Source organism: Hypomesus transpacificus, chromosome 6 (genome assembly GCF_021917145.1).
Source record: "Hypomesus transpacificus isolate Combined female chromosome 6, fHypTra1, whole genome shotgun sequence".
NCBI lineage: Eukaryota > Metazoa > Chordata > Actinopteri > Osmeriformes > Osmeridae > Hypomesus > Hypomesus transpacificus.
This window is the reverse complement of record NC_061065.1, coordinates 8,369,128-8,389,011: the sequence shown is the minus strand read 5'-3', so window position 1 is coordinate 8,389,011 and position 19,884 is coordinate 8,369,128. Positions and strand designations below refer to the sequence as shown.

Genomic DNA, 19,884 nt, shown 5'->3' with positions numbered 1-19,884 from the left:
GTCTGTTTGTCTAAATAAGACAAGGTGGTTATTCAGGTTTAGCAATCGCTTTAAAAGCTACATTAGCATAGTTCTACTCTTCATGGGGGTTATATATATCTGCAGGTTAGCTCTCAGTTTAAGGGCATCTTCTCAGCGACAAATCTGACAACAAAATGGAATAAAGAACTAATTGAGGGACGGGAACCAGTTCAATCTCAGTTTAAAGTTCAGGAAACTGGTTCATCTCTAAGTAGGAACTTTTGGGTTTTTCCCTCCTTCCTGACAGCCATTTGTGGACCCTTCTCCCCGGCCACCAAAACAAGCAGTGGGGTGTGATTTCAGAGGAACCCTTGTTTCCCTGCCCTCGTGATTGGATAATGGTCCTGGCCAGAGGTGTGAAACAGTCAGGCACCAAGCCCAGAGGCGACAACCAGACCAGCGAGGGAGGGGAACGATGACCCCCCCCACACCTCAGGGCCCCATAAAACTAAAGAGTAGGCCCCGACCACAAATCAACCCCGGTGGGGGGGGTCTGGACGGGGAAGAGCTCTCCCCGGTAGGAGGTAGAGCAGTATGGTTAATTACCATAATCTCCCCCCTGTAGCTGATTAGGAGGGCTCATATTACCCATTAAGTCACGTGACTGGGAGACCAGTGGAGTGTTGTCTTATCCACATGTTTTGTTGTAAGGTGTTGGATACAGGAGAAAGAAAACCCTTAACCTTGTTTGTAGGTTATTTGAAAACCTGATATTTTTGGATACTTTCATGGTATTGTGTTGGACTGATGGATTGATGGGTGGATGATGTTGTTGCAGTCTGAAAGCCTGAGGGTTGGGTTGAGGTGAGAGGGTTAGCACCCAGCCGAGCAGGGAGTTTCCTCCTACCCCCTGCTGCACACACACACACACACCCACACACACACACACCCAACGGCATCCCCTCGCTTTCCCGTGTCAGATTCACAGTCCATGTGCTCAGCGCAGCAACACTGAGGTGGTGATGGCTCTATCTTCCTCACTCCACCTCCACTTTCCATGGCTCAGGGGAAAGGTCACACAGAACTGTTTTGACAGTCGACAGAGTAGCCGTGGAATTGAGACAGTACTGACGTCGTTGTCATGACGATGCAGTGCTAGTCTGTGTAATTGCAAAGATTGTAGGTGACATGGGAGGGAGGGAACTCAGAATAGGCAACTGCTCCCTAACCCATCTCGCACCATAAACTCTTCTGTCCACAGACGGCTGTTGAAGCGTGACACTCGCATTGTTTGAAACATGCCACCTCCTCCATGTTTTAATTTCCGCGTATTCTCTGCCTCTTTCTCTCATCCTCTCTCTCTCTTCCTCCAGTCCTTTAGACACTTAACATTTCTTTCAATCTGTTTCTTTCATTTCCAGAGAGATCAACTTGTGGTTTGTAAAGCCTCTAGTCTCTTCCCCTCTTCCCCCCCCTCTCTCTCTCTCTCTCTCTCTCTCTCTCTCTCTCTCTCTCTCTCTCTCTCTCTCTCTCTCTCTCTCTCTCTCTCTCTCTCTCCCCCACTCATCCTCTCTCCCCCCATTCTCCTTCTTTCTCTCTCTCTCCCCCCCTCCCTCCCTCCCTCTCTCTCTCTCTCTCTCTCTCTCTCTCTCTCTCTCTCTCTCACTCTCTCTGTTCCCTCTCATCCTCTATCTCCCCCCATTCTCCTTCTCTCTCTCTCCCCCCTTCTCTTTCTCTTTCTATGTCTCTCCTTCTGTCTGTCTCTCTCTCTCTCTCTCTCTCTCTCTCTCTCTCTCTCTCCTTCTCTCTCTCTCCCTCCCCCCTCTCTCTATCTCCCCCCTCTCCTTCTCTCTGTCTCCTTCCTTCCTTCCCTCTCTCTCTCTCTCTCTCTCTCTCTCTCTCTCTCTCTCTCTCTCTCTCTCTCTCTCTCTCTCTCTCTCTCTCTCGCTCTCGCTCTCTCTCTCTCTCTCCCCCACTCATCCTCTCTCCCCCCATTCTCCTTCTTTCTCTCTCTCTCCCCCCTCCCTCCCTCTCTCTCTCTCTCTCTCTCTCTCTCTCTCTCTCTCTCTCTCTCTCTCTCTCTCTCTCTCCTCTCACTCTCTCTGTTCCCTCTCATCCTCTATCTCCCCCCATTCTCCTTCTCTCTCTCTCCCCCCTTCTCTTTCTCTTTCTATGTCTCTCCTTCTGTCTGTCTCTCTCTCTCTCTCTCTCTCTCTCTCTCTCTCTCTCTCTCTCTCTCCTTCTCTCTATCTCCCTCCCCCCTCTCTCTATCTCCCCCCTCTCCTTCTCTCTGTCTCCTTCCTTCCCTCTCTCTCTCTCTCTCTCTCTCTCTCTCTCTCTCTCTCTCTCTCTCTCTCTCTCTCTCTCTCTCTCTCTCTCTCTCTCTCTCTCTCTCTCTCTCTCTCTCTCTCTCTCTCTCTCTCTCTCAGATAAACTGGTCACCTGAGCCCTTGGAATCCTGCCAATATTTTAACTTCCACTTTTGTAACGGATGCAGCTTTGTCCCTTGTTTTCTTTCTTAACGTTCGTTCTCGACTGTTTATTTACGTCCCCCCCCCGCCTCCCCCCTGCCTCCCCCCTTTTTGGGGGCTGCGGCCTGTGCGATGGGCCTTTTAGCTGGCTGGCAGTCTGAAACGTTAACCATCTGTCACACAACAGAACCCGCAACACATCCTCACTATTCAAATGATGCAACTGCTGTCCATTGTCCTGCAACTCCGAGCAGGGTGTGTCTTTGTGTGGGGCTCAAGACATCTAAAGTGATCTACATTGGCTTGTAAGCTAATTTGTGAAGGCTTGAAATGTTCCCACACACTTCCCACGTACTGTCAGACTGCTATGAAACATTGAAAATGGTCACTGTTTGCTCCTGTTCATCCGCTAATGTTTTAATTGACTCTTTTAGATGAACATTTGACCATATTCTGTTTTGGCAGTGTAGTGAAGGAAATGGGCGGCCTAGCATCAATGTGACTGCTGCAACACGATCCCTCCCCCCTCTAAGATTATTCAAACAGAACACCAAGATGGCCTTTGTCATAGTCTGGTTTTTACAGAATGATTCATTATTCGTCTGAAGAGAGATTTAATCTCTATTTGTCCAGTGACAAATTGTCTAGTGTTAGCTTCCTCCCTGGACAGGAAAGTCCTGTAGTCACCCCTGTTCAGACATCATACTTGTCAGTGTTGATGTTAGTCAATAAGGATCTTATTTCCTTATGGCTGTAGCTAAGCCTTCTCTCAGGTGCTCCGTTTAAGCTGGTCCAGATATTTCTTGTTTTAGGACACATCCTGCTGAGACTCAGCACCTCTTGTCTACTATAGTAAACTCTAGTTTTGGGCTAGTAAATGCACTTTGTATTTATTTATTTTGTTCAATTAGGAGTACATCCTGGTTTTTCAAACTGACCTCCGGAAGAGCCATGTAATTCAAGTTAGTTAACAATGTTATAAATGTCCAAATATATTATTTTAGAAAACTAAGTTTTATTGATTTTTCCTTTCCTGAACATTTGTTTATGTTATATATCAGAATGTTTGTCCTTTAAAATTGGACATTTTAATTTTAAAAGTTGTTTTCTTTCCTAGGTCTCATAAGGATATGTGACAGCTGTCTCTCCCGAGTCAGTTGTGACCCTCCTTCATTGAATGGGATGTCAATGTACAACCACTTCCTGTGTGACAATGATTTTGAGAGAACCAGATCAAGGAACCCCTCCTTCTGCTGGCCACACCTCCGATGAAGTGATACGTGTTACCAGTCAGACCAGCTTTGCAGACTCTGTGGGTCTCTCTTGGTGGCGGATGAGAGTGAGCCTGCCAAGCCAGTCTTTCTGGTGAGCACAGAGAGACATAAGCATTTCTCCTTGGCTTGAAGCTTTCTTTTCTCTATCTCTCTCTGCCCAGTAAAGAAAAAAAAAAAAATCACATCATTTATGTCACATGACCTATAATGTCACCTATTGTTCAACACTTTAATCGTCCTTGTACACTTGAGAGAGCAGTGTGCAGACAAACAGCAAACTCACAATCATTTACTGGGTTGATGTCTGAGGGTAACTCTCCCTCACTGAATGTCTCCCTACCATCTTCCACAAAGGAAGTTGTATTCTAAACTACTGTGAAGTTGGTCTAACTGGTCTTCTTTCTTTTTGTAAAGCATCAGTCATGCTACATATATGCTGGATGAGATAGGTTTGCAAAGCAGAGGTTTTCATAAAGACGTAGCTTCTGCATGCCTACGGTACATACCTGACATTCACAAACGCTTACTGTGACATCACAGTCATCTGAGAGTCAGGAAGGCCAAGGCCAAGTCTCCACTGCAGTGGAGAGATAGACATCAAAGTGTCACCTGTCACGAGTTCGACACCAGACTCCTGAGGAGATGATGTGGACGTGATTACGTCAGGCTGGTTTAATCCAGGGGAGCATCACTATAACATGAGAGCTATTCCCTGTAACCTGTATACCAGAAGCCAGAGGAGACGATCGGGGAGGGGGGATCTGGAGATGTTTGTAGATATTTGGGAAGATTTGTGGGGATCTGGGGCAATGATGTGGACGTGTCACACTTAACTGTCTACCTATTGAGATGGAAGCTTGGATAGATTTTGTGCTGTAAAACCAGTCTGCGGGACAGATCTTTAGTTTGTTCCTACATGAGCGAATGGAATGAATCTTCTTACTGTAAGAGGTCAAATTATTTCAATATTTTTCCATTCTATTCAGTTCTGCCTCGTTGCTTTGGCTTTATTCAGGTCACTGTCTGGTCAAATCCAGTCCTGTAACACATACTGTATCTAACAGATGATGACATTATGTTTCCTGCTGCTAAGGCAGACGGTAGAAGAAGAGGAGATGAGTCAGCCGCGACATGAGGCTCTGTGAGTAGCAGTCACTGACAGCACAACATGCCACCACAAGCCCACATGAGACTGTCGCCACACGCTTCCAAGAGGACACCCTTGTGGCACTGTCTTCCATCAAGAGGACACATTTTGTAAACAAACTTGCAGGCTGATGTCACACGCTGTCATTACCTTTGCGAGTGCACCTGTGTGTTTGTGTGTGTGTGTGTTTGAGGGGGTGCTCAAGCCACTGTCAGTTGGCGGTGGCATCAAGTCCTCACTTGCAGTTGTGCCACTTAGCTAACGTGTGTCTTGTGTGTGTGTGTCACAATACCTCCCTGCTCCTCCCTCCTCCCCCGAATTCTGTGTGAGAACATCACCCCCCCCTGATTCCCAGACATGAACACATCCCATCCAGAAGCTCACAGCCAATCAAGGTGAGGCATACTCGATTGCAAATATCACTCATCATACATTCAGATGCACCTGTTTGTGTCTAACTGCCTCGGATCTTAATTTAGTCATATTTTGTACTGGTCTGCACTCCTAGACAAAGATGATTCCTGGTTTGTCTCCAACGTCTATAGTTATTTAACTGAAAATGCTGGTCACGACTTCTCTCCTTGTATGAGAGCTACAGAGAGAGTAAGCCACTGCTGTTAGAGTATCCAGACACGACCAACCACTGTTGGATTGTCCTTCCTCTAATTAACAGCAGTCAATGTGTATCCAACTCCCTGAGGGCTGACACGCCGGCCATCTGCTGTGACCCTCACTACTTGCATCAAACTGTCGACCCGAGCCAGAACACTCAGAATGCCGTTCTGAAAAGATAACATGATTACTCATGTTTCCTCAGATGTTGAATGGGCCCTTTCGATTGAGTGTATGCTGACTAGATGCTGGCATCGTTGTCAGTCTGGTGAAAAGTGTGCTTTGTGAACCCCTGTTGGAGTGAAGGCTGAGGAGAGAGAAAGGGGGTTTGGTGAGAAAGTTAAGGTGTTAAGCTGGGGTGGTGTACAGGCAGCGAAACAAAAAACACAATCGTTTGGAGAAAGTTGTTCACGAATGTTCATGTGATTTTGTTAGCAATAAAATTTGCTATTCAACGTTGGTCTTCAGAGAGCGGACAGCTATTTTGGCTCAGAAATGGCTTGAAACCAAATGTTTTCAGTTGCAGTGTGCTTCATAACGGATGCAGATTACTGACGCTGATTCATTCCATGTTGATTGCTAATGCATGCTTTTAAAAGCCCAAAAGGAGCATGGTTCTTGTCTTTAATCTCTTTTTCTTTTCCCTCTCGCCCTCTCTCTCTGCCTCTCTCTTTCACTGTGGACACAAAGCCTTTCACACTTCCTGTGCAATGACGTGATGAGTCGTGAAGAGCTGATAATGGCAAAGATCTCACAGTCATCAACGAGGGTGTAATGAGGGCTCATGCTGTCCGTTTGAAGTGGTGATCAGACAAATCAGTTCCTGTGTGCTAAATGTCCTCTTCACCTGGTGAGAGTCCTACATTGCTGTGATTGCCTCGTCTTTGATGGTCATCTTGAAATATTGTATATATCTCCTTTTTTAATCATTTTTTCAAGTATGTTGAATCAGACAATGTAGAACTTACAACAATGTAGATCAGAACAATACAAACTAGGCTTATTTTGCACTTACAGCCTAATTCAACATTTCCGTAAAAATGTTGAATAACAAAAACCTAAAAAGTGTGTCATATCAGCCCATTACTTGTGTAACTGTCCATGCTCCATATTGTTTGGCACACTTGTTTTTGTGGAAGAGAAACAGTTCTTAACTCACGTCACACTTGCTCAGGCTGACAAAAACAACATTAGAACACATGCATACGTCCCCCCCCCCCCCCCCCTGACACACAGACACGTTCTGTGTTCTGTCGAAACTGGGTCTGTATGGGAGAGTGCTTTAATGACTGTTGCTGCCTGGGGGCAGTGTAAGAGACAGCCTCTGGGACACTTCCCATAGACTTCTCCAAACACATGAAACTGGCAGTTTATTCCCATGGAAGTGATTAGAAGTTACTACCTGTACCTGCCAGTAGAGTGGAAATGATTGATATGTTTCTTAGAATCTGATCAACATGTCTGATGCCGAACTGTGAGAACCGATTTCTTCATCTCTATGTACATAGAAGTAGATTATTGATTTCTAAGAACCCATTCAAACACTGCATTTTCAGTAAAAAAAATCGTTTCAAAATCAATCTTCCATTTTGTCCAGTGTATTCATGGAATGTTAATGAAAAACTACTGCAAGGTCAAGTTTGTCCTCACTGCTACCATCAAGAAATTCCACCATATTCTCTCACAGCTATGGAACGTCCTTAAGTGACTGTTTGTCTCATCACATCAGTCCGGTGCTTTCTGTTGGGACGCTCTGTATATTTTTACTTTAGTGGTTATTCGACACTGGGATTAAACCTGTGGCTTTAAAGATGACAAAATTATGATGATTAAGACTTGGATTCCAAGCTATCTTTTCATCTTGAAAGATAAACTCACCACCAAATCAACACAAACTTGTCCCAGCCTCACAATCCAGCCTGTTTCCCACACACCGTACAACCAGTCAAAAAAAAAAACTGTGCAAGTCTTTGTGTGTATTTGTGTGTGAGAGTGATGTCACCAACCGATTCTAGGTTCCCTCAGCATGTAACTGTCAACATTGAAGCCTTCACAGGAAAAAGCCAATTGGTTCCTGTTGTCTGTGTGAAGACCTGTTTGAGCACCTGATGGAAGCAGGTCGCTGGCACAGGCAGGGACGGACGTTAATTTGAACGAAACTGAGACGGGCTGAAAGTGGAACGGTGCCAGAAGGACAAGCGAGCTGCTGTGAGCAAAAGAGCGATGGGAAGAAGACGGGCCCAGCTTGTGGGAGAGGAACAAAGGGATGACTAACTGTGGGTGAGAGAGGAGGAGAGGAGGAACACCTCATTCATGGGAACGTAAAACCTGTCCTGTGACTTCGAGTCCATTGCTCAATTAGTGCGTGTGCGTGCGTGTGCATGTGCGCGCACGTGTGTGTGCGGTGAATCGAGACTAGCGAGAAAAGAAAGTGCTAACTTGACATTTCAGCTTGTCGTGTCTGTTTGTGTTTGAGTATGTGTGTCTTGTTTGGTCAAGTTCCTGCTTGTGTGCGTGTGGGACCCCAGGGTTGAGAACCTTGGAAGGAAGATAACCTTTGGCCTGACCATTGCTGTGACCTGCCTTTCCAGCTCCATGTGTCTCTAGGACATCCTCCGCTTTCAGACGCAGACACAAACAAACACCCAGACACAGAGGCCAACAGAACTGTTCTTTTTAATTAATAAAAAAAAATCTGTAAAACAAAATCACACAGAGCAAAGTTGGATCCTACGGAAGTTTAAGAAGTTCAGTTGTCACTGTGACTGCGGTCCACATGGCCTGAGGTCATCATGGGTTCTCCTGTGACCGCGGTGTAGTGTGACCGTGTCATGTTCACATTTAGTCATTTAGCATACGGTCTTATCCAGAGCGACTTACAGTAAGTACAGGGACATTGTCCCCGAGGCAATTAGGGTAAAGTGCCTTGCCCAAGGACACAACGTCATTTTGCAAGGCCAGGAATCGAACACTGCTGCTTCCTGGGTCATCATCAGTTATGGAAAAGGGGGGGGGGTCTGCTTTCCCCACGGATAATGCGTCTTCCAACAAAAACTATGACACATGTATACCCCTTGTGCAACATGGATGGTACGCAAGAAGAAACAGCACAGATTACAGGTGTGTGAGGCTGAATGAGAGGCTCTGTGCTGGTGAGTGACTCACACACAATCCCTCGCTTTCCCCATCTGCAGATCAGTTGTCGGTGACAGACGCTGAAGTGATTGTCCAGTCCCGTCATGCAGCAATGACATTGCACTGCTGCCACATCAGTCATATAGTCTTTTGAAAGCACAACATGTTGTTAATTGAGCAAGTAGCAGGAGATCTGGGTACTTGCAATATGCCTGGAAAAACTGATGGTTCCTTGACTCTGACCACTGAAATACTGGTAGAATAAAGCACTTCTGATCCTTGATCTTCTGTACTTTTTATATGCACCGTTTGTACATTGCTTTGGATAAAAGTGTCTAAAATGTAAATGCAGTTGGGGTCACTTACCATACATCTGGACAAGAGAGTTACTCAGGTCAGGAACCCAGAGTTGAAAGCGTTTAGCCTCCCTGTGGAGTATTATGCTAAATACCCAGAATCTTCCAGTTTATCTACCCTCCAGACAGACATGTGTATTAGCTCCCAAGAGGTGTAAATATACACTCTTCTACAGATAGATTCACTCCACTATTCAGATAAATTAGACAACAAGAGTTTTTTGTTGTTAGTTTTTTACATTTATTTGAATGCATTTATTTTCATTACTTTCATTCCAACAAAGTGTGGGCTGAGCATGAGATTTTACGAGATTGGCAACAATTTCACACACAACAAATGTATTGTTCAAGGATTACTGCAACACAATGAGATTATCATTTTATCATCACAATGCACAAAGAAAATGTTGACTTTCCATTAACTGTTTAAAGAAACAGAATAGATTCGACATATACAGCATTCACTTCTACAAGAAGCATAACAAGCTTTAGCCTGGGTTTGCCAGTCCTCAATAACATAATCCGGACAGTCTGGCTGAAACAACCCAACTGACATAAACTGACAGTAGCAGAGACGTTACCGGTGAATGTTTACACTTAAGCAGAAGTGTGGCCTGGGAGCAGCAGTGTGGCCTGGGAGCAGCAGTTTAGCCTGGAGACAAAGCAGGGAGCTGATCATTCATAAACAGTGGCTCTGGAGCAGGTTTTTTTTTTCATTTAGTCATTTAGCAGACGCTCTTATCCAGAGCGACTTACAGCGACTACAGAGACAGGTAGGGACCACATTCAGCTAGGGGCTGTTTCAGCCCCCCCATGGTGCTCACCTTTACACATGGAGATGACCAGGAGACAAAGGAGTCCCAGACAGAGAGTAGTCACCTTGGTCGGGGCTACAGGGAGTACACTAGCACAATCCCAAGAAAGGGGAATGCTTTCTTCTCCTTTGAGTCAATCACTCTGTCCCACCTCTCCTTCATGGTCAAACAGACATTTAAGGAGAACCTTTTGTTTTCCAAAATGCTGGTTGTGGAAGGGTGTTGATATTGTCAACGGATTGAATCAAGCCCCAGTAAACAATATCGTGTCATGTGTAAGCACTGGTTCACGTACAGGTCAAAAGGTGATACCCCCAGCACTGTGACTTGACCCTGCACTGTCAGCTGGGATGTGGGAGTTAGGCAGTGACTAGCACAATAGTGACTAATCTGAGCCTTCTCTTAGCCCACTCCCTGTCCCTGATACACACAGCAGTCAGAACGCAGTAGGCAGTGTCCCAGCTAATGCAAATTCACATTTACATGGCTATACTCCAGACAGGATGTGCGTTCCTGTCATCATGGCTAGCCACTCACAGTAGCCTTCCCAGCGTTGAGCCGCTTGCTGTTCCTGACATGATCTTATCAGCAATAGAAATCAGACCTGCATGTGTGTCCAACTTGGATGTAATCGACTTGGCTTCATCGTTGAGATCAACCAAGACCAGAAACCAGACCCCAGACACACTGGTTCAGCCAGAGAATAACATCTGGCTGCATCCACCACCTTAATAACACCGAAATAAGTCTTTATCAATAGTCTCTGTAGATCAATAAATAATAATAGCTTTGTTCCATGACCCATAGGGTTGATGATCAGTGAGTTCAGATAAAGCAGAAGAACTTCTTCCAGCTGCATCTGGAGAAGGCCTTGGTGCGTCTGTCCGACAGGCTCCTCTTCTTCCCCTTCCTGGTCTTGTGTTTGATACCCGCAAAGATGGCCGCATCAAACGCCTCCTTCAGGTTCTTCTGAGTCAGAGAGGAACACTCCACGTAGTCCGCGGCCCTGATCTTGTCTGCCATGCTCCGAGCCCGCGAGCTGAGGACCGGCTTGACCTTGCAGGAGTCCAGGTTGATGAGCACGTTGACGTCGAGCAGGAGGTCCGACTGGGTGCCGACCAGGATGATGGGCGAGGAGCGGTTACAGGCCCTGATCTCGGGGATCCATTTCTTGGTGACGTTGTGGAACGATGTGGGGTTGACGACGCTGAAACACAGGATGAAGACGTCTGTCTGGGAGTAGGAGAGCGAGCGGAAACTGTCGAATTCTTCCTGAAATGGCAAGATTGAAAGGTCAGGTTAGTGTGTTTCTTAAATGTTCCCGTCTGGGTATTTGAAAAAGTGTTCTTTTATTCAGAAAACACAAACAGGCAGTGTGGGAGGAATCAAGGGTTGCTGTGAAAAACATGAATGACTGTTCCTTGACTCTCTGACCACTGAAATACTGTAGAACTAAGCACTTCTGATCTTTGATCTTCTGTACTTTCTATGCAGTTTTTGTAGGTCACTTTAGAGTCAAGCATCTGCTAAATTAATAAATGTAACATGAAGGTTGTCACATCAAAGCTATTGAGAACATGCCAAGGTTCATCCTCTTCACCTAAAGCAGTGAGTAGTATCAGTGTGTGACTGTAATCCTTCCAAATGTGATACACAATCTACACTAGGTTTCTGTTTGAAACTTGGAGTTGGCTATGTGACATTAGCCTACAGGAGAATAAGAATAACAGAACAAAACAATAAGGCACATTAACTATGTGACAGAATCAAGATGCTACCTGTTACAACGTTAAGAAAAAAAGACAAATTAACACACATTCACGGATTTTCTACATAAATTTACCTGTCCGGCTGTGTCGAGCAACTGAACTTTTACAGGGGCTCCTTCAACTTGTACCTGACCTGTTTGAGAAATTGATTTAGAATTAGTACAAGCATGCAACAATGACATTTTATTTTCCAACACATTTAATAGTATGTTTATTTAAGCGTTCGTACCTGAAAATACGTCAAAACCTGTCTGTTTATATTCCGTGGGATATCCATTTGTTGTATAGCTAACAATCATACTCGTCTTTCCTACAGCTCCATCCCCGACCAGCATACAGCTGATCGCCGCTGGCTCCAGTTCGTCCGCTGCAGTCAGCCCACAAGCGGATGGTACTCGAGGTTCTTCATAAAAATAATCCATTTGAGGTGGCATGTCCAACTTTCAAAGTTAACGTTTAATTAACATAAGAGCCCAGAATGGAATCGGTATCGTGCCTCACGAAGTTTTTGGATAATGAAGGTTATACTCCGGTGGTTCAGCTCATCACGCTTGTGTGCTCGTGTACTGTGATCTGACCGGTGATGCCATCTGGTTTTGGGAGACTTTCCACTCTAACAGGTTATGATTTGCATAGCCACTCCCACTGCAAGTAAAACGTTTGAAGGAGGACTCAGTGAAGCTCTGGTTTAGTTGTTTATCTACCACATAGTGTCCTTCTGAAGGAAAGGGAAAGAGAAAGTCATTTAACTGTAATCGTCACTACGTATGTTATAATTTACAACATAACATTTTATTAATTAATTTAGCTGTTATTAGAAGGGGTTACAAGCAATAGTGGGAATAATATACCAGGTCCAGTGTATTGAACTATTTAAATTCGTAAATTGGACAACCTGCTCCCTCAAGTGGCAAAATGTGAAACTTCTGTGTTGTTTTTTGTCACGTGAAAATCGTGCATCACCTGACCCTTTGTGATCGGAAGCTGCTGATGAATTGGCGTATTTGTTTGCGCGATACAATTGATAAAAGCATCGACATTTCTGTCGGTTATTTTAAATCACGTTTTTGAACGTTTAAAAAAAGGTGAATGGGACGAACTATATTAGGCCCATACGTCTGCTTTCTTGGGCAGTTATTTAGCTAGCCAGCTAGCTCTAGCTAGCTAGTTGGCTCGTGCTGTTGCCTTTGGGTTGACGACTGTCATGGTATACGATTTGGTATACGATTTGAAGTAGCTATTTGTGTCGGCTTGTGTCTTTATCAGACAAACTTAGAAGTAGTGTTATGGCTTCTATACTTGATGAGTATGAGGACTCTCAAAATGTTAGGCATCCAGTGCAACAACACAGCCGTCTGTCAGCTGCCAATATCGGGATACCTCACTCGGGTAAGCAGGGCTTGATCAGACAGCTAGGTGGGGCCTTTTTATAGCAATTTACGGAAGTGTTCATCGATAATATCATTATGTGTGTCCGTGGAGTGAGTGGTATTTGATCATGGCCTTGATACTAGTCGGTTGCGGTGATCCTTACATTATCCACCACGTTTCACCCACCCAGGTTTCGTGAATGTGAGGCTGGAGGAAGAGAAGCCCATCTTCAACAAGCAGAGGATTGATTTCACACCTCCTGAGAAGATCAACCATTTTGCTGTGTGCAACAATCAGCTATGCATGAGTTTAGGGAAAGACACTCTTCTCAGGTTAGTAACTGTTGTCCTCAACACTTCTTTAGCAAGTTTTAGTTTAGATTAGTATTTTGACATGATTGTGAAGTGACAGGATTAGTTTTAATCTAAATCAATCATTCAGAATGATCAACGAGTGCTATTCATAGGAGTGGCTCCATTGAGATGTGTCTATTGATACAAATGAATGTAAATGTCTCGTGTTACAGGATAGATCTTGGCAAACCAGATCAACCCAATCAGATTGAGCTGGGGAGGAAAGATGACAGTCGAGTGCACAGACTATTTCTAGACCCCACAGGTGAGAATGGCTGAACGTTTACCTCTCACAGGTTACACACAGACAGGCATACATGCTTTAATGGCCCGATTGATGAATGATGTGTTATTTAATTCTATCAAACTATGCTTTAGTAATGCTATGCTCTTATATAAGTATCTGTAATGGGTGTCTTTTACAAGGGGGGTTCATTGAGTCCCTTGCCTATTGTATTTCCCATTACATGCTTGTAGTGCTTTATTCTGTAGAAATACAAAAATGAAAACACTAACTACCAGGTTAGAACCTCTAGTAAATACTAGCTGTACTAAATTGTCTTCTTAGATAGTAATCTCCCTTTTGGTTCCTCTCTTCCTCCAGGGTCTCACCTGGTGATCTGCCTGAGCACCAGCGAGTGTCTGTACCTGAACAGAAACACCCAGAAGGTTCGCAGCCTGTCTCGCTGGCGAGGCCACCTGATCGAGAGCGTGGGCTGGAACAAACTCCTGGGCACCGAGACCAACACTGGGCCTGTCCTCGTGGGCACCAGTCAGGGCATCATCTTTGAGGCAGAGATCTCTGCATCCGAGGGCAGTTTGTTCAACACCAACCCAGACCAGTACTTCAGACAGGTCAGGCGCGTTGGGCACAGGGAAGCACAGTGAACGGAAACGTGTGGTTTACGTACAGTAGTAGTAGTAAAAGGAGAGAATTTTTTTTACATTTTCTTACTGATGTGCTCTCCGTCCTTTCCACAGGTGCACTCTCTGGAAGAGGATGGAAAGCCAGCACCAGTCTGTTGCCTGGAGGTGGAGAAGGGGCTGGAGAACAAGTATTTCATCATCGCCACCACGCGGAAACGTCTCTTCCAGTTTGTGGGCCGGGTGGCGGAGGGTTCAGAGCAGCAGGGATTCAGCTCCATCTTCACCCAGAACCAGGACTTACTACCCAGCTTCCAGGAGTTCCCTTTCAACATGGGCTACAGTGAGATCACCTTCTACACCTCCAAGCTGCGCTCCAAGCCCAAGGCATTTGCATGGATGATGGGTAATGGAGTTTTCTATGGGCAGCTGGACTACGTGAGACCCGACTCTCTTTTCAGCGATGTGCAGGTACCTTTTGCCTTTTTTTCAGCCTTCGATATTTGAGATGAGTGTTTTATGTTCTACATTTACAGTTTGTTATAATATAACTTTCCTCTTCACCTCCCTCTCTCATTGCTTTAGGTGTGGGAGTACACTCCGGACATAGACTTCAGCTTCAACAAGCCCATCTCCATCGTCCTGACCCAGTTCCACTTCCTGCTTCTCCTCCCCGACCGCGTCAAGGCCATCTGCACCCTGAACGGACAGGTGGTGCACGAGGACGTTTTCCCGGATAAATTTGGCACCCTGAAGAAGATGATCAAGGACCCATCCGGAGGCCTGGTCTGGATCTACACAGAGAAGGCTGTGTTCCGCTACCACATCCAGAAGGAGGCCAGGGATGTGTGGCAGATGTACATGAGCACCAACAAGTTTGACCTGGCCAAGGAGTTCTGCAAGGACAGGCCCGAGTGCATGGACATGGTGCTGGCCAAGGAGGCTGAGCACTGCTTCCAGAACAAGCGCTACCTGGAGAGTGCCAAGTGCTACGCGCTGACTCAGAACTATTTCGAGGAGATCGCGCTCAAGTTCATCGAGGCCAAGCAAGAAGAGGCCCTCAAAGAGTTCCTTTTGAAGAAGCTGAACAACCTCAAACAGAGCGAGAGGACCCAGATCACGCTGCTGGTCACCTGGTTGACTGAGCTTTACCTCAACAGCTTGGGTCTGCTGGACGCCGACGGAAAGAACGGACTCTTCCAGGAGACTCAGGATGAGTTCCGGCGCTTTCTTAGCAGCTCCAAGCACAAGGAGTGTCTCTATAACAATCGCACCACCATCTACGACCTGCTGGCCAGCCACGGCAACGTGGACGACATGGTCTATTTCTCCGTCATCATGCAGGATTACGAGAGGGTGATTTCGCACCACTGCCAGCACGACAACTACAGCGCCGCCCTGGACGTCCTCTCCAAGCACTGCGACGAGAAGCTTTTCTATAAGTTCTCCCCTGTCCTCATGCAGCACATCCCCAAAAAGGTGGTGGATGCGTGGATACAGATGGGGAACCGGCTGGAACCCAAGAGGCTGATCCCAGCCCTGGTGAACTACAGCCAGATGGGCAGCACCCAGCAGATCAACGAGACCATCCGCTACATGGAGTTCTGCGTGTACCAGCTGACTGTGACGGAGGAGGCCATCCACAACTACCTCCTCTCTCTGTATGCCAAGTACAAGCCCGACTCCCTGCTGTGGTACCTGGAGCAAGCTGGCACGCACGCCTCGGACATCCACTACGACCTAAAGTACGCCCTCAGGCTGTGCTCGGAGCACGGCTACAGTCAGGCCTGCGTGCTCGTGTATAAGATCATGGAGCTGTATGAGGAAGCTGTGGACCTGGCTCTACAAGTAGGTAGCATGTTGTGTTAAGAATCAGAATCAGAAGGGAATCAGAATCAGAATTAAAAGTATTGTAATGAAATTCCTCTCTTTCCTATGGGTTAAATAAAGTACCTATCAATCAATCTGATCTGGGTATCCAAATGACAGGAATTGTCATTGCAGGTCTATTGTTTGAGGTAAAATGTCATTTCTGTGTGTAGGGCTCCCAGATCAGAGTGTTAAAGTGCATTGTCTTCTCTCGTCCCCTGTGCTCTCGCACAAACCCAGGTGGACGTGGACCTGGCCAAGTCGTGTGCGGACCTGCCAGAGGATGACGAGGAGCTGAGGAAGAAGCTGTGGCTGAAGATTGCTCGTCACGTCGTGCAGGAGGAGAAGGACGTCAAGAAGGCCATGAACTGCCTGTCCAGCTGCAACCTGCTCAAGATCGAGGACATCCTGCCTTTCTTCCCGGACTTTGTCACAATCGATCACTTCAAGGTCAGAACTTGTCTGTTAAGTCTTAAAAGCTTATGGTCTTATGACCTTGAACTGGTTATATTAGCATGGAGCAGGTGGTTGATCTTAAGGGAGAATTACCAGTGGTCCTTGAAAGCCATGACGTTTTCTCTCCCATCCATCCCTCTGTCCGCCCATCTCAGGAGGCCATCTGCAGCTCCCTGGAGGAGTATAACCAGCACATTGATGAGCTGAAGCAGGAGATGGAGGAAGCGACGGAGAGCGCCAAGCGGATCCGCGAGGACATCCAGGAGATGAGGAACAAGTACGGCGTGGTGGAGTCCCAGGAGAAGTGTGCTGCCTGTGACTTCCCCCTGCTCAACCGGCCCTTCTACCTGTTCCTGTGTGGACACATGTTCCACTACGACTGCCTCTTTCAGGTAACAGAGCGTGGCGTGTACACCTGGCCACTATACAGTTGTTTACCAAACGACTATGTACGCTCTCTATCCATCTGTCTATAGGTCTATTGTCCTCGATTTGTTTATCTGTAGATTTCTCCTAGTAATGAACATCTCTTGTCTGTAACCAGGAGGTTATCCCTCACCTGTCAGCCTACAAGCATGGCCGTCTAGAGGAGCTGCAGAAGAAGCTGGCTGCTGCCACCCAGACCTCCAAGTCCCGCCACAGACTCGCCCCGAAGGAGGAGGGCGACTCGGCCAGCCTGGGGAAGGCCAGTGCCAACGTCAGCCGAGAGCAGATCAAGTCGGACATTGATGACATCATCGCCTGCGAGTGCGTGTACTGCGGAGAGCTCATGATCAAGTCCATTGACAAGCCATTCATCGACCCCCTGAAGTTTGAGGAGGAGAAGAGCAGCTGGCTTTGAATGGAGGTGTTCATAGTTTGAGTGAGGGACCTGTCGGTTTGAAATCATTGTTTCCATTATGAGTCAAGCTGAGTGGCCTTTCTCATGTATCCATCTTGCCAGGTTTTAAAATGGCATGCGTTTATGTAACCTCAACAGAAAATGTTGGTATATAAAAGAGCTTGAACTTGCAGATTGGAGGCCTTGCCAAAAAACTCTGACAAAACTGATAGTTCATGAGCAGTTTGCAGTGGCGGTACTGTTGGGCAGGGGGTCAACTCTTACTGATGATGAGATATTGAATTACATGAGAGTTGAAGTAGGTTATTTGCTTATGCTGCAGATTGGAAAATTGCTGCAATCTCTCTTGTTAACTCGTATTCCAAATGTTTACCCAGATGGTTAAGGCCATGTAGGCCAATTCACTTACATCTTTCTGTGCTGCACTTGCTCTACTTGCAATCTGAAAATGCTGAATTTTTTCTTTTGTATCCCTAATGCTCTCATTTATTAAAATTAGTAGATGGGGCTTCAAATGTTTTGAATTAAATTGAATACATGATAATATTGTCTGCTAATTGTTTTTCTGTTTTCAAATCAGGTCAATGTCAACATGGTTGTCTTGTACATATACTAACTTAAATAAAAATCATCTCAAATTAGTTTGGTATTATATGTTAAATGTATGATTGCTTTGTTTGTGTCATAAAAGGAACTGTTACAACAAAACAAGTTTGAATGCATTTGACAGAGCTGTAATTTACCCTAAAAGGACATAATGAGTCTAATCTAAAAGTAACAATAAAAAGCATCACATTTTAATGAGCGTCATTTAACTTATGTTACGTAAATTTTAAGACGTGACCTAAATACGTCTGATTTATACAATATTTCTACAAAGATTATAAGCAGCAAATCATATATATACAAATCCCATGACAATTTTTATGACCTCGCGATATTTGTTATAACGGTTTCCTTTTGTATGACGTAACATACAGCTCGCGAAACTTCGTGATGAACAGACTATACCAACAGAATTCGGATAGCGAACTGGGATATGGACTACATATGTCCAAATGTGGCCAAAAAGCCCATTTGTACCCAGAGTATAGCATACTAATGAATATATCCAAATTAAGGAGCCATCCAACAGGGAAAGTTGCGGTGACACTGCGATAGACTATCGAATCTCTTTCTACATGTGATTAGTATGCCTGCTCCTTGCTCTATCCTCGCCATGGCGCCGTGTCCCTGCTCTCTCAGTTACAGAAAGTGGCCGCCTCTCTGTTGCTGTCGACCCAAAGCTCACAGACTCACTCGTTGCTTAGAACCGCCATTTTGGAGTGAGAGAACTGAGAGTCGGCAGCAGCAACGAGAGAGCGTAAAAGGGGGACACGGGGCCAAGGTGAGAAAGTGTTAAGAAGTAATATGGTGAAGGAGCAGTAGGGAAAGATGGCCGGGAGGGAGAAAGAATTAGAACGTAGGGGATCGGAGTACTGGGGCTGCGGTGACTCCCCTCGTGCCTGTTCAAGGGTACGAGAGGTTCGGGATACATTCTAGGCCTATCTGCAGCAGCCAGTATTAGCAATTACTAATAATGTATTTTATTGCTACAATAACAGTCCTTTGTCCTGGGGAGGTGGTCTTAAAGAGACAGACCCCATTTAAATAATGAAATAGTCAGGACTTATACCTACTTGCAACATTTATGATTTGCATGGACTTAATCAAAGGTTGGCAGCTAGCTAGCTATAACAAAGCAAAGGAGGCTCGTTTCATGTGAAAATTGGCATAGTTCCTGGTGTTTGGCCAGTTAAGTTAGTCTTGCGTTGCAAGACCATTCACCAGCCAATGTGTATTGTAACTAGCTAGCTATGTTGCTTGCAAACGAGATAGCCAGCTACTACTAGCTGCATACCTTGACCCTAGCTCATTCGTTAGCTAGCTAGCAAGCTAACACTATTCATGTTATGCGTTAGCGGGCAAGCTAGCTGGCTGGCTAGCTGCTGCTGGTCTTCCGATGTCACCCGCTCGACTGAGTCACCAGCTTGGGTGTTGTATTTCACTACGGATAGTTAACATTAAACTAATTAGAGCTACACTACCAACATATTTAAGTATCAAGCGGAATAGGTGAATGAGCTAAATACATTTTGAAAGACGGTTATTTGTCATATAAATATTAAACTAGTTTACTGTTTCACAGGTGGCAAACCGTTAACACTTGCTGTAAAGTTGAATATTGTAATTGGTACATATTACCCAGGGCCATTTCATCAATAAAGTACATCACGAAACATTTGCCAATATCATTTTTAATTTGGACTGAAAATCAATTCTGAAAGACACAGACAAAAAACAAAATCATGCTTGCACTGTATTTTACCTACATAAATGTCTATAATGCCCAGGTATGCAGCAAAACGGTCTTATTTAGAAAGCTGCACTTAATTTACATATTCTGCAGTCGAGCAAGGTTTGCAGTAGTTTACTAATCTACTAATGTGTCTTTATGCTATCTATTGGGTCAGCTACAAGGTTCTTTCACCTTTTGAGTTTAGGACAAGGTCCTCAAAAGACCCAACTCCGTGTTAACAAATAGACAAAG

The 19,884-nt window shown here is 45.4% G+C and overlaps 3 protein-coding genes and 1 long non-coding RNA gene across 7 annotated transcripts in view; 3 read left to right on the top strand and 1 right to left on the bottom strand.

Annotated features, from left to right (window-relative positions):
* Positions 1-4,440: 4,440 nt before the first annotated feature.
* Positions 4,441-6,672, top strand: LOC124468944. The gene is made up of 3 exons (XR_006956248.1): positions 4,441-4,650; positions 4,771-5,248; positions 6,156-6,672. It is a non-coding gene; the product is annotated as an uncharacterized LOC124468944 (long non-coding RNA).
* A 2,501-nt stretch (positions 6,673-9,173) lies between these two features.
* rhov (ras homolog family member V) lies at positions 9,174-12,144 on the bottom strand. 2 transcript variants are annotated; one of them, XR_006956203.1, is made up of 4 exons: positions 11,770-12,144; positions 11,615-11,673; positions 9,781-11,043; positions 9,174-9,608 (listed from the first exon to the last, which is right to left on the bottom strand). XR_006956203.1 is itself a non-coding variant. In XM_047021410.1 (3 exons), the coding sequence occupies exons 1-3, from the start codon at positions 11,972-11,974 to the stop codon at positions 10,597-10,599; spliced, it is 711 nt and encodes a 236-aa protein (XP_046877366.1). In that variant the 5' UTR covers positions 11,975-12,144; the 3' UTR covers positions 9,174-10,596. The 2 variants fall into 2 exon arrangements, 1 of the variants encoding a protein (XP_046877366.1); XM_047021410.1 differs by having other exon boundaries at positions 9,174-11,043.
* Positions 12,145-12,397: 253 nt separating this feature from the next.
* Positions 12,398-17,935, top strand: vps18 (VPS18 core subunit of CORVET and HOPS complexes). The gene is made up of 9 exons (XM_047021409.1): positions 12,398-12,929; positions 13,102-13,243; positions 13,438-13,529; positions 13,869-14,119; positions 14,246-14,599; positions 14,714-15,976; positions 16,238-16,447; positions 16,609-16,845; positions 16,998-17,935. Exons 1-9 carry the CDS (start codon positions 12,827-12,829, stop codon positions 17,292-17,294), a joined length of 2,949 nt encoding a protein of 982 aa, XP_046877365.1. The 5' UTR covers positions 12,398-12,826; the 3' UTR covers positions 17,295-17,935.
* Positions 17,936-18,502: 567 nt separating this feature from the next.
* Positions 18,503-19,884, top strand: part of ino80 (INO80 complex ATPase subunit) — a 30,722-nt gene continuing 29,340 nt past the window's right edge. For 2 of the 3 annotated variants that reach the window (XM_047021499.1, XM_047021497.1), the window contains exon 1: positions 18,503-18,681. The gene's annotated coding sequence lies outside the window, so the exon portion shown is untranslated. The other variant, XM_047021498.1, reaches the window with a different exon arrangement.